Source organism: Rhododendron vialii, chromosome 13a (genome assembly GCF_030253575.1).
Source record: "Rhododendron vialii isolate Sample 1 chromosome 13a, ASM3025357v1".
Classification (NCBI taxonomy): Eukaryota; Viridiplantae; Streptophyta; class Magnoliopsida; order Ericales; family Ericaceae; genus Rhododendron; species Rhododendron vialii.
Window position 1 is genome coordinate 31660016 of NC_080569.1, and position 14639 is coordinate 31674654.

At 38.6% G+C, this 14639-nt stretch overlaps 1 protein-coding gene across 1 annotated transcript; it reads right to left on the bottom strand.

Moving 5' to 3' along the window:
• Positions 1–1285: 1285 nt before the first annotated feature.
• LOC131314125 (AP2/ERF and B3 domain-containing transcription factor At1g50680-like) lies at positions 1286–4946 on the bottom strand. The gene is made up of 3 exons (XM_058342619.1): positions 4770–4946; positions 4426–4515; positions 1286–2374 (listed from the first exon to the last, which is right to left on the bottom strand). The coding sequence occupies exons 1-3, from the start codon at positions 4944–4946 to the stop codon at positions 1286–1288; spliced, it is 1356 nt and encodes a 451-aa protein (XP_058198602.1).
• Positions 4947–14639: the final 9693 nt, after the last annotated feature.

Sequence of the window (14639 nt, forward strand, 5' to 3'; positions counted from 1 at the left end):
ATCATGGAAGCTTCCTTCGATTCATGTGCAAATATCCGTCAGGACAAAGCAGCCCGCGAAGAAGAAAGAAGCCAAGGGGTGGTGAGGAGCAGGATACGCGGCAAGGAAGGAGGAGCAGTAGATGGGAGAGATCGCCAACGACCGCTGACGTCACAAGCCCGAAGCCAGCTACCAATCGCCTTGAAAGAGAGCAGCAATCGAGCCCAATGCCAGCTGGAGACCGCCCACGACCACCCCTGCAGCATCGAGGTAACCTGCAAAAAGATCAGAGGAAGGCTCGGGGGGAGGAGGCGGCGCCTCCCCCCGGCGGAGAAAACCCTAGGTTTTTGGAAGTAGAGAGAAGGCAGAGGATTTCAGAGAGAGAGAGAGAGAGAGAGAGGATGTGTGTGTGTGTGTTACACATAGCATGTTGCCTTACTTAGTAAATTTTTTTTTTTTCATCAATATAATTAGGCTTAATCATTCGTCTCGAAGAGAGGAATAAAAAATGTGAAGGATGGCATAAGTGATTGAAACAAGTTCAAAAGAGACATAAAAAAGACAGTCTGTTATGAATTTTTTTCGTCTTTAACTATGTTTTTACAGCTTTGAAAACTATTTTTTTTTACACTTTCCAAATTATTTAATTTTATAAGAATAACAAGAATTTTATAAAAAAATCAGAAAAGAAAAGCAAAATAATACTTTTGTTTGAACCAAGCCTACCCTAACCGCATCAATGACATTTTGTTTTTTTTTTTTTTGGTAATCTTTAGCTATTTTCATGGAGGTTATAAATAGGGATAGAGATACATTCAAGAAATTTGGGCGTTGCAATGTGGTCTGTCTTAGTGCAAGTAATTTTCCTTCTAGTTGCAATTCGATCGACTATTGTTTGTTTAGGGTGTGCGTGTAGGGTACAAGTAAATAAAGCTTCTTAATTTTAGTCGTTTGTTTTGTCCTTCATTTGAAAAGTTAAGTTCATGTATTCAAGTCCATAAAATTTCGTACATTAGCTGTAATTCCTTCCCTTTCCAAACAAAATGAAATTCAAATGCACGTAAGCTGACCTGGATACCTGAATTATTAAATAAAATAAAAAATTTAACTAAGACAGAGTTGCAAAGTAAGATGAGCGCAAAACACATCAAACGATCTGTTCTTGATAATTTTGACAAATGCCTTGATAATACCAAATTAGTGCTCCCACATATATAGAGAAGAGTCATTAACCATGTTAAGGTTGAAAGAAAAACTTAACAAAAAAAGAAAAGGAAAAGCAAAGCTTAAACAATTTTTTTCCTCCTCAATTGAGCTCAATACCAAAAAGTCTAACACTTCTCTTCCTCTTGGATGCTAACCCCAGTCCCGAAAGCACCAACTTATGACGCTCACACTCTTCTTTCTCATCCTTAACCAACTCCAAGTTGACATTGACATTTGGTCCCAGTTTCAGACTTAAATCCACTTGTATATCCGCATTCTGGCTTATAATCCCTTCATCCACCGTACCGTTTCTTGATCCCTCAGTGTGACCTATATCGATAACAAAGAAGGATTGCCGTTCTTTCACTGGTTCTTGACCTTCGCATACGTAGAAACCAATGAGGTCGTTGGCCTTTAACCCCTTTTCCTTCACGAATCGATTCCAACCCCTTGTGAAAACAAAACTCTGGCTACTCTTCCAGTAACAGTACCGGAATTTCCATAGCCTCATCATCCTGTCGTATAAGAAGAGATGTACCTCATCCACCTTCCCACTGCCCGTATTTTCTTCCGTGTCCTCCGACATAGGAGGAAAGAACTTGACCGCATATTTCTTTGGGACGACAAGCCTATTAAGTTTGCCCACATCACTTGGTGTCAATTCTTTTTGGAAAAGAAGTTTACAAGAAACACCAACATGCCCTTGGACCTTGATTAGGTTGACACCTATTTCACTTTCCCCCTTTTGGCTCCTCAGAAAGTCTTCAAGTTTTGATGGATATGATCCATCCCTTATCATGTTCAAAATCACTTCTGTACTATGAAGGTCCTGGAATTTAGGCTCATGAACTGTCATGTTGGTCCATGGAAAGTTTCTGTAGTTGTCTCCGGTACGAAGTTTGATGGAAGCACTATCGTACGCCATTGCGGCTTCAGTCTCTAATTTGAAGGTCCCTAACCAAATCCTCAGGTGATTTGCGTAGATTTGCGCTCCCCAATGCCCGTTTGGCTGTGGAACAACCCCTTTGAATTTCAGTGGTAATTCGGTTCCTTTGTTAATTCGTTGATGCTTTCTATCATGGATTCTTTGTCTGGTGTGTTTGGTGCTACTCCAATCGAAACCGACTGCGATTTCACTCTTTTTATCATCCACAACCATACTTACCGTCTCGTCTTTCATGGTCTGTACCTGAAGAAACGCGGCATGAAACAAACATAAATAAGAACACCATGCATGAACTATTGATTGCTTGTTGGACAAGTTACTAGCTGGCATAGACAAGTTATTAGCCAATAACCACAATTAATAAAAGAAATCATGACGTTAAACTTCGTTTATGAAAAAAAGAAAGCTTTTAGGATACAAAAACTCAAGTCTTCAACATTTTAAAGAGTTAATTTCTTTTTTGTCCCATAAACTATTTACATTTTTTCTACTTCATCCCTAAACTATGAAAACGATCTATTTCATCCCTTAACTTCCCAATTGTAACCCATTTGGTTTAATAGATAACAAGAGTCCAAATGTTGGGGCAGAAAAAAGTTCACTTGGCCATTGAACAAAAAAACTACGAGAACAGATAACTCGTGGAACCCCACTTAAATTTGTAAAAAGTTTTGAGGACCAGTATAAAAAATTAGCTCGATCAGATGACCACAATAAATTGGATCCCCTAACTTGAGCAAACATATTGTTTTTATCTAACCATTGTTTTCATTTGATTTTCAAACTTGAATTCGGTTTTGATTTTTAATTTGACATAATCGGTGGTTTTCGGTTCGGTTTTGAATCAATATAGTAATATTTTTATCGAAACCCGAAACACGCGCATTCCCCCATTTATATACATATGGATAGCAATCAGGTTTGGAGAAAAATCAAAAAAACCAAACTGCACAGATCTCCATCGGTAAAAAAAAGAACTTCATTAAATTAGGATAGAGTAGATTAGGATTAACGAATAGCTAAAACAAAACGAGGCTTGCATTCAATAAAACAATAAATAGGGTTTTGTTTTTATTCAAACCAGTAATAAGTGAAAATCAAACTCCTAATCGGTCAAGGCATGACATTATTGGAGTAAAGAAGAGTTCTAGTGGGATACAAAGGCATCAGAGAATTAATGTGCTAAAAGATAAAAGGTTGCACTCAATTAAACAAATGAGCAAATAATATAAATACAACTTTAAAACACATCTTCGGACACAATTGAACCGTAGCCGTTCGATACAAGTAGGCTCTTACCTACGTGCATCGAACGATTATGGACACAGTTATTCTTGGACTTGTGTACGGAAGGCGCTTTCCTAGAGTTTTTGATAAACAATAACTCTAACTTTGTTTCGGAGAAGAGGATAGTCGACAGAGCAGGATCGAGATTTCCGTCACCGGCCGCCAAACTGTTCAAGGGTTCAGGGTTTAGTCGCCTGCTAGGGGTTTTTTTTTTCTTTTTTTCCCTGAAGGTTTATGAAGCTGCCATTAAATAAATATACTAAAGCGTTTTATGTCTCTCAAACTCTCTGAATAGTGTAGGAGAGACCTAATAAAAATGATGGCAAATTTTTCATGTTCTTATGCGAAGAACCGTAAGGGAGGGGGCAAGCTAGCTAGGGCTTTTTAATCCTGATGATTCTAAGAGAAATAAAGTAATCTCTGGAGAAAAATTTGGAAGCAAATCCTCAATCAGAGATTTTATTTTATTTTCGTGTAATAAAGGCAAGTTTGTAATCAGGAGGAAAGAGATCAAAACACTTGATTAAATTAATTGATCTCTTGACAACCAAATTAAATAGAACGAAATAGGCAACTATTAGTCATACTTGTCATAATTTAGACAATAAAGATAAATTTTATCAGGCAAAAAACAACCTTCTATTTGGTTTTTTTTAAGGCAAAAAAAATTCCGTTAATCATTGAAATCTATAAGGGTCCGGTTGTAACGCCCCGATTTTCCAAGGAATTTCGGAAGCATTAATATATTATACTTAGCATAAATAATATTCTTATTATTACAAAATACGGAACAATATCTTCTTATTACAGCTTAAGGTTGACATTAATATGCTCTACCCCACATGTACGGAGGCCTTTGGGTGACATGACGTCACAGAGCAATAACTTAGAGCGACACTAGTTCTGATATGGATTCCAAGCATAATCTTGCTCAGTCTCTGCCCCTGGTATCTCTCCTGAATAGTACGGATCTGGCTCGCAAGGCTGATCTTCTATGCCATCGTTACCTGCAGCTTCTGGCAAATTGATCGCCGAAGCAACCGATTTACCAGGATACGAATGTATCCGTGAGTGAAAAAATCACCCAGTAGATACCTCTAAACCCATTAACCCATAACATACAAGCATTAATATAATAATGAGCATGAATAATAAAGTTACAGCAATTAGGAGCATATTATGAATTATCTTGTCCTTAAGTGTTTTCTAGATTTCTCTACCATGAGAAATAATCCTCCCAAACAACCTCTGAACTATGGCGACTCTGCCGATTTACCCTCCCCTTGCTTGCCCAGCCTGGGGTCCCAGACGAATAAGACCAAACTACGTGTCGGGTCGAACTCGGCTGTACCATCACAAGGAGCGAATGATAACCAACCAACCGCGAGAAATGATACCCATACTCCGGTTTCATCCAATAAATCCACCCCCGGAATATCCGGAAGATAAATCCAACAGTGCCATAATCAGGGTTCGCAAGATGATAATCCACCGGTCTTAAACCACAAGTGCCGATACCGACGACCATTCTTTCAGGAAAACCCACGGTCCTCGGCCACTCTGGTTATCTCCTGACCGTAACGTCACAACTGTGACTATAAACAATAATTTCACTTTCCTTAGGGATTTAATGTCTAATCAATTTATTCCAACGTACGAATACCACCCGGGGTACCTATTGTTCAATTTCTACGTTCACGTAGTAACAATAAGGCAATAACGACTTTATTGAAATCCATGAAATTCGTTTCCACAATTTTATTATCTATAATCACAAATTAATAATTATTACTATTTTAATCTTTAATAACAAATTAATAATTATTACCATGTTAATCTTTAATGACAAATTAATAATTATTACCATTTTAATCTTTAATGATAAATTAATAATTATTACGATTTTATAAAATAATCCACATATTACTAAATAGTTTAAAATAAATTTTTATTTTTTTTTTACAATAATTATCACAAGGATGGTTATTACTTCTAATAATATTAAACTAATATTATAAATACTTTTTATCTACAAATTTCCTTTTCTTTTAAATTAAATAAAAGTATTAATTTAAAATATTTTTTTTTTTTACATATTATTTGTATTTATCAATTAGTAAGAGGAATTTGAGCATACCTATAATCCAAATCCCTTTTTTTTACAAAAATATTACTAATTATCCACTTAATCTATTAGATAAATCAAAGTGATATAATTATCACGTTTTATACTAAACTGATATTATGCCGTCATAAAATAATATCAAGTCAGTAGTTTTTCATAATAATAATATCATAAAGATTTTAAAATAAATATCAAAAGGGTCATCGTCTACATAAACAATATCAAATAGATAGTCGGGACCAGAAATAATATCAGAATGGTGAATCTGGCAGAAAACGAACAGTAAGCTTTCTGTTTTTTTTTTTTTTTGTTCGTGCTCATTTGAAGCCCTTTTAACTCATCAAAACCACTCTATTATACTTAGGGAGAGTAGGAGAAGAGGTACATACCTTCGGTTTGATCAAAACAAGTTTTAAACGAGTTTTTGAAATTTTCGGCTCGCCGGAGAAACGACCGGAGCACGGCTGATCGGTTCGGCTTTGGGGTTTTGGAGGAGGGTCCTGAGTTGCTTGAGGTGGTTATGGATGTTTGGAAGTGGTAATTCGGATTAAGAGGTGGTGCAAGTGGAAAACCCACTTTTTTTTTTCCTCGGTTTCTCTCTCTAAACGGCCATGGCCGGAGCTCGGTCTCTCTTCTAACTTCTCTACTGATTTATGGACACACAAAAGGGTGAAAGAGGGTTGAGTTTGCTGTGGTTCGGATGGAGAGGGGAATGGTGGTATTTATAGAGGTTTGGAGAGAAAAGGAGAGGAGAGAGATGGCCGGAGGTGGTGGTGGGCGGCTGAAATTTGGCTGGAATTGGCTGGTGGCAGCTGGAGAAAGCTGTTGCCAGCTGGGTTTTTCTCTTTTGCAGGGAAATAGGCTGGAAAGGAGAAGAAAAGAGAGAGAGGGGTGTGCTCGGGTGAGAGACAGAGAGATGGCAGAGAGAGGGAGAGGAGGAGGAAAAATATTCTAGTGTGGGTGAGTGTAGGAATCGGTACGGGTATACGCCGAAACAAGTCTCGCGGTGATCGATCGTCTGGTTTTCGATTTTTTTTTTTTTTGAAAAATTCTAAGAATTTAATCGTAACGTCACAAAATCATTTCGACGCTAATCATGGTCTTTCTTAGTGAATAAGTAATCTCGATTATCAAAGAATATATTTTTTTTTTAAATTTTGAAAACTCGATTTGATTTTAAGCGGTCTTTAACTAATTAATCGGAATTTAATAAATTAAGACAAGAATTTAAAGAAAAGCTAATATTACGGAATTTTTATTTTATTAAAAATTTTGGAATATTACAACCTATTCCCCTTAACAAAATTTCGTCCCCGAAATTTATGGTGCACTCTCTATGGGAAAAAGCTCTTTATAATTCTCTCTCATTACATCTTCTCTTTCCCAAGTACTTTCTTCTACACCACGGTGTAACCAGAGTACTCTAACTAGCTTGATTGTTTTTCCTCTAATGACCTTCTCTCCGTGGTCCTGGATTGCAACGGGTCTCTCCTCGAATGTCGAGTCCTCGTCAACTGTGACATCTTCCCAGTTGATGATGTGGGAAGGGTGGGCCATGTACTTTCTCAGCATGGAGACATGAAATACATTGTGTACTCTGTCAAGCTGTGGCGGCAGCGCTAGCCTATACGCAACTTCTCCAATTCGTTCGAGAATCTCAAACGGTCCGATGTAGCGAGGCGACAGCTTCCCTTTCTTCCCAAACCTGATGACTCCACGTTTAGGTCTGATCTTGAGGAAGACGTGGTCACCAACGGTGAACTCTAAAGGTCGCGTTCTTCTGTCAGCATAACTCTTTTGGCGGCTTTGTGCTGTTTTGATCCGCTGAGTGATGATTTTGATCTTCTCATTTGTCTCTTTGACAAGATCTGGTCCAAGTAGGTGTATCTCTCCTACTTCGGTCCAGCATATCGGTGATCTGCAAGGGCGTCCATACAGTGCCTCGAATGGAGCCATTTCTATGCTTGACTGATAACTGTTATTGTAAGAGAACTCCACCAAGGGTAGATGTCGCTCCCAACTCCCTTGGAAATCTAGTACACAGGCTCGAAGCATATCCTCTAGGGTCTGAATCGTCCTTTCGGATTGTCCGTCTGTTTGAGGGTGGAAGGCGGTGCTCATCCTAAGATCTGTCCCCAGCGCTTTCTGTAAACCTTGCCAGAACGCCGAAGTGAATCGTGGCTCTCGATCTGACACAATCGATACCGGTACTCCGTGCAATCTGATGATCTCCTTTATGTACAATCGGCTGAGCGTGTCCATGGAGTCTGTCACTCGCACCGGTAAAAAGTGTGCAGACTTTGTCAGACGATCGACGATTACCCAGATAGCATTGTGGTTATTGACTGATCTAGGCAATCCTGTGACGAAATCCATAGTGATGTGCTCCCATTTCCATCCTGGGATAGGTAGAGATTGTAGTTGTCCTCCTGGTTTCTTGTGCTCGGCCTTCACTTGTTGGCACGTGAGGCATGTGGAGACATACTTGGCCATGTCATTCTTCATTCCGCTCCACCAATACAGGCGGCGCAGGTTATGATACATCTTGTTGCCCCCTGGATGTACAGCGAAGTTGGAATGATGGAACTCCTTTAGAACTGCTTCTCTAAGAGTCCCTATATCTGGTACAAATATTCTGTCTCTGAATCTCAAACTCTTGTCAGGGTAAACTGTCCATCCGGTAACTGCTTTGTTGGTCACCATTTGGTATCGAATAAAGTCGCACTCCTGATCGAAAGTCTGAGCGAGCAGGATTTCTCTGTGCAACGCTGGTGTAGCCATTATGGCGAATAAGCATGCGCTGCTAGATTCCGGAGATGGTTGAAGTCTGAACTCATTGATCTCATCCATCATCTTCCATTCTCTGACCGCCATACTTGCCACTTGTCCTCTGACCTTGCGACTAAGTGCATCAGCAACTACATTGGCTTTGCCTGGGTGATATGACAAAGTCAACTTGTAGTCCTCCATGTATTCCATCCATCGTCGTTGGCGCAGATTTAGCTCCTTCTGGGTGAATAAATATTTCAGACTCTTATGATCAGTGAATACTTCAAATTCTTCCCCATATAAGTAATAACGCCAAGTCTTGAGGGCGAATATCACTGCTGCTAATTCCAAATCGTGCGTAGGGTAGTTCCTTTCATGTGGCTTTAGTTGACGTGAGCCGTATTCTATAACTTTCCCATTCTGCATAAGCACACATCCAAGTCCGTCTCTTGAGGCGTCACAGTACACTGAATATCCTACATCTCTCTCAGGAATAATCAGTATCGGCGCACTGGTCAATCTCCTTTTCAGCTCCTGGAATGACTTCTCGCATGCTTCATTCCATACGAACTTGACTCCTTTCTGAGTTAGTCGGAACATGGGCTTGGATAAAGTTGAGAAATCTTGTATAAACCTTCTGTAGTATCCAGCTAGTCCTAGAAAGCTCCGAATTTCAAACACCGTCGTGGGTTGCTTCCAATTCAGAACGGCGTCAACTTTGTTATCGTCGACGGAGATCCCTTTTTCTGACACAACATGTCCTAGAAATTTTACTTCTTTCATCCAGAACTCGCACTTGCTAGCCTTAGCATACAGTTGATTGTCTCTAAGGGTTTGCAATACGATTCTTAGATGCTCTTCATGTGCTTCCTCTGTTGGTGAGTAAACCAAGATATCGTCGATGAAGACCACCACAAATTTGTCTAAGTACGGCTGAAAGATCTTGTTCATCAAGCACATGAACACTGCCGGCGCATTGGTCAATCCAAACGGCATCACCAAGAATTCATAGTGACCGTATCGAGTCCGGAATGCAGTTATAGGAATATCGCTATCCCTAATACGCAATTGGTGATATCCGGACCTCAAATCGATCTTCGAGAAACAAGTTGACCCTCTCAGTTGGTCAAACAAGTCATTGATTCTCGGTAGTGGATATCTGTTCTTGATCGTCGCGCGGTTCAACTGTCTGTAGTCGATACATAATCGCAACGTTCCTTCCTTCTTCTTGACAAAGAGTGCTGGAGCTCCCCAGGGTGATGTACTTGGCCGAATGAAACCTTTGTCCAGCAATTCCTGCAATTGAATTTTTAACTCCTTCAATTCCACTGGCGCCATTCTGTACGGTGCCATAGATATGGGTGCAGTACCCGGTTGAAGTTCAATAGTGAAATCTATCTCCCTCTTCGGAGGTAGTCCAGGCAGTTCTTCAGGGAATACATCTTCGAATTCACACACCACTTGGGGTAGGTCTAAGTCCATCTGATCATTCTCTTGAAGTGACAGACTTGCTAACCATCCCATTAGTTAGTTGTGTGGTCTTGATTTGTGTGCTGATGAAGTGGAGACGGGATCTTGTCTATTCCCCTTAAATTTGAGGCACGTCCCTTCCTTCGAATAAGCTGTCACCACCTTGCGATGGCAATCTATGACAGCTCGATAAGAAGAAAGCCAATCCATTCCCAAGATTATGTCAAAGTCCGCCATGTCGATAACTCTGAGATCACAAGTTATCCGCAGTCCAGAGACTTCTATTTCGCACCCTTTACAGACTAATCTAACAGATATCTTACCCCCCGAGGTTTCCGTTAGGGTTGTTGCCATTGTTTCCGCCACTCGTACTAGCGCGATGAGGGTTGTCTCCGCTGTCAAAGGTTCCATTTCCCGAGCGAGTGTTTACCATCTTCAAGTGTTCGAAACTTTAGTCAAAAAGGGGATCTATATAAGTCAAAACTATTTTTGGAAATATACGAACTATTAACAAAAGCACGTAATTCATTAAGAAGTCAGACTCATGTTTTCTCACCGTACGTTCTTGATTATATAGTACTGATAGGTTTAGAGAAATACATATGTAATAGATACGATCGAGTTACGCTCTCGGATGTGATCTACCCAACCTACCCAAGTCTGAGGGTTGAACCTATGCTCTGATACCAAGATGTAACGCCCCGATTTTCCAAGGAATTTCGGAAGCATTAATATATTATACTTAGCATAAATAATATTCTTATTATTACAAAATACGGAACAATATCTTCTTATTACAGCTTAAGGTTGACATTAATATGCTCTACCCCACATGTACGGAGGCCTTTGGGTGACATGACGTCACAGAGCAATAACTTAGAGCGACACTAGTTCTGATATGGATTCCAAGCATAATCTTGCTCAGTCTCTGCCCCTGGTATCTCTCCTGAATAGTACGGATCTGGCTCGCAAGGCTGATCTTCTATGCCATCGTTACCTGCAGCTTCTGGCAAATTGATCGCCGAAGCAACCGATTTACCAGGATACGAATGTATCCGTGAGTGAAAAAATCACCCAGTAGATACCTCTAAACCCATTAACCCATAACATACAAGCATTAATATAATAATGAGCATGAATAATAAAGTTACAGCAATTAGGAGCATATTATGAATTATCTTGTCCTTAAGTGTTTTCTAGATTTCTCTACCATGAGAAATAATCCTCCCAAACAACCTCTGAACTATGGCGACTCTGCCGATTTACCCTCCCCTTGCTTGCCCAGCCTGGGGTCCCAGACGAATAAGACCAAACTACGTGTCGGGTCGAACTCGGCTGTACCATCACAAGGAGCGAATGATAACCAACCAACCGCGAGAAATGATACCCATACTCCGGTTTCATCCAATAAATCCACCCCCGGAATATCCGGAAGATAAATCCAACAGTGCCATAATCAGGGTTCGCAAGATGATAATCCACCGGTCTTAAACCACAAGTGCCGATACCGACGACCATTCTTTCAGGAAAACCCACGGTCCTCGGCCACTCTGGTTATCTCCTGACCGTAACGTCACAACTGTGACTATAAACAATAATTTCACTTTCCTTAGGGATTTAATGTCTAATCAATTTATTCCAACGTACGAATACCACCCGGGGTACCTATTGTTCAATTTCTACGTTCACGTAGTAACAATAAGGCAATAACGACTTTATTGAAATCCATGAAATTCGTTTCCACAATTTTATTATCTATAATCACAAATTAATAATTATTACTATTTTAATCTTTAATAACAAATTAATAATTATTACCATGTTAATCTTTAATGACAAATTAATAATTATTACCATTTTAATCTTTAATGATAAATTAATAATTATTACGATTTTATAAAATAATCCACATATTACTAAATAGTTTAAAATAAATTTTTATTTTTTTTTTACAATAATTATCACAAGGATGGTTATTACTTCTAATAATATTAAACTAATATTATAAATACTTTTTATCTACAAATTTCCTTTTCTTTTAAATTAAATAAAAGTATTAATTTAAAATATTTTTTTTTTTTACATATTATTTGTATTTATCAATTAGTAAGAGGAATTTGAGCATACCTATAATCCAAATCCCTTTTTTTTACAAAAATATTACTAATTATCCACTTAATCTATTAGATAAATCAAAGTGATATAATTATCACGTTTTATACTAAACTGATATTATGCCGTCATAAAATAATATCAAGTCAGTAGTTTTTCATAATAATAATATCATAAAGATTTTAAAATAAATATCAAAAGGGTCATCGTCTACATAAACAATATCAAATAGATAGTCGGGACCAGAAATAATATCAGAATGGTGAATCTGGCAGAAAACGAACAGTAAGCTTTCTGTTTTTTTTTTTTTTTGTTCGTGCTCATTTGAAGCCCTTTTAACTCATCAAAACCACTCTATTATACTTAGGGAGAGTAGGAGAAGAGGTACATACCTTCGGTTTGATCAAAACAAGTTTTAAACGAGTTTTTGAAATTTTCGGCTCGCCGGAGAAACGACCGGAGCACGGCTGATCGGTTCGGCTTTGGGGTTTTGGAGGAGGGTCCTGAGTTGCTTGAGGTGGTTATGGATGTTTGGAAGTGGTAATTCGGATTAAGAGGTGGTGCAAGTGGAAAACCCACTTTTTTTTTTCCTCGGTTTCTCTCTCTAAACGGCCATGGCCGGAGCTCGGTCTCTCTTCTAACTTCTCTACTGATTTATGGACACACAAAAGGGTGAAAGAGGGTTGAGTTTGCTGTGGTTCGGATGGAGAGGGGAATGGTGGTATTTATAGAGGTTTGGAGAGAAAAGGAGAGGAGAGAGATGGCCGGAGGTGGTGGTGGGCGGCTGAAATTTGGCTGGAATTGGCTGGTGGCAGCTGGAGAAAGCTGTTGCCAGCTGGGTTTTTCTCTTTTGCAGGGAAATAGGCTGGAAAGGAGAAGAAAAGAGAGAGAGGGGTGTGCTCGGGTGAGAGACAGAGAGATGGCAGAGAGAGGGAGAGGAGGAGGAAAAATATTCTAGTGTGGGTGAGTGTAGGAATCGGTACGGGTATACGCCGAAACAAGTCTCGCGGTGATCGATCGTCTGGTTTTCGATTTTTTTTTTTTTTGAAAAATTCTAAGAATTTAATCGTAACGTCACAAAATCATTTCGACGCTAATCATGGTCTTTCTTAGTGAATAAGTAATCTCGATTATCAAAGAATATATTTTTTTTTTAAATTTTGAAAACTCGATTTGATTTTAAGCGGTCTTTAACTAATTAATCGGAATTTAATAAATTAAGACAAGAATTTAAAGAAAAGCTAATATTACGGAATTTTTATTTTATTAAAAATTTTGGAATATTACACCGGTTGATTAGCGAGAAAAATAAAATGTAAAGTGACGTGAAAGAAAAGAAAAAAAAAGCTACCCATTACATGAATTAAGTTTCACATGAATCCGTAGTTCAACTAAACTCATCGACTTGTATCATTGCTAAGGTCAATGTTCTAAAAGGTGGTCTAGACGCTAGGCAACTAAACTCATCGACTTGTATCATTGCTAAGGTCAATGTTCTAAAAGGTGGTCTAGGCGCTAGGCGACGGGTTGCCGCCACGATTTTCCCTAAGTGGTTTGTTTAGGCGCTCGGCGGGGCTATGCGGGTGCATTGGGTTTGGACTCTCCAAAAACAAAAAAACTTAATTGCAAGGCGGGCGCCTAGGCGGCCGAAACACTAGGCAGTGGGTCGCTGCCCGACTAGTGCCTAGCGCCTTTTAGAGCATTGGGCACAAAATTTGGGTGACAGCAAGGATGAACGGATGACTTTAATACTGGATAAACAAATATTAAATAGTGTTATCCCGTATGAAATGCACACATTCTTTCTTTTTATAGCCATCCACCCCCTCAATAAACGGCTAGGATTATTTTCATCCAACAGCCCACATTCTTCTTTTAGAGTCCTCCTAAAAAATATATTTCCTTCTTTACATATCCAGAATATTTCAGAATTCTCCACACAAGTCTTGCATGTAATAGAGTTTTTTACAATTTTGTAGAACATTTCAGAAGAAAAATGTACAATAGTCTATTTTTGTTTTTGACAAGTATTTTATCGAATAACATGGTCTTGCAACAAAAAGTTAGATAGTTTGATTAAACACTTAGGAATGTATATTGAGATAGTATATATTTAGAAAATGATTAAAAAGTTAAAATGTTAAGAAAATGACTTTGACTATTGAAGTTGGACCTAGAATGGATTCTAAATAAAATAAATAATGGTCACCCTATTTTCAATTATTGACAAAATTCCTTGATAAGCACCTAATTATGTTAGCTAGTTGGCTCAAATGTATAAAAGCAATATTGGCTGGTTAAAAGTAAAACTTAAACTACCAATTGAAAAAAATAAAAATAAATTGAAACTAGAAAAAAGAATTTGCAGTGGGGGCTCGTGCCCCTGGTGGACCTAGGTGGCTCCGCCACTGGGTAATGCATGAAGAAGAGTTCAATCCGTTCTCTCTTTCTTTTTTTAGAATTGAACACGGCAAATATCATTAATAATAACCGAGAATCAGAGCAAGTCCAATGAGGGTTGTTATGGCCATTTTCCAGCCCCAAATGAAAAATCTGGTCTCCAATTGGGGATGGAAAATGACTTTAACGAATGGCCAAAAAGATGATCGTAATTAAATTATTAATAAATAAATAAAGAATGTAATTGTACAGATGAATGAAAGCGTAAGAAAATTTGACATGGAACCTCTCCAGGTTATCAACTGCTAAAACAGGTTGTAAAAAATAAAAATAAAAAAAACAAAA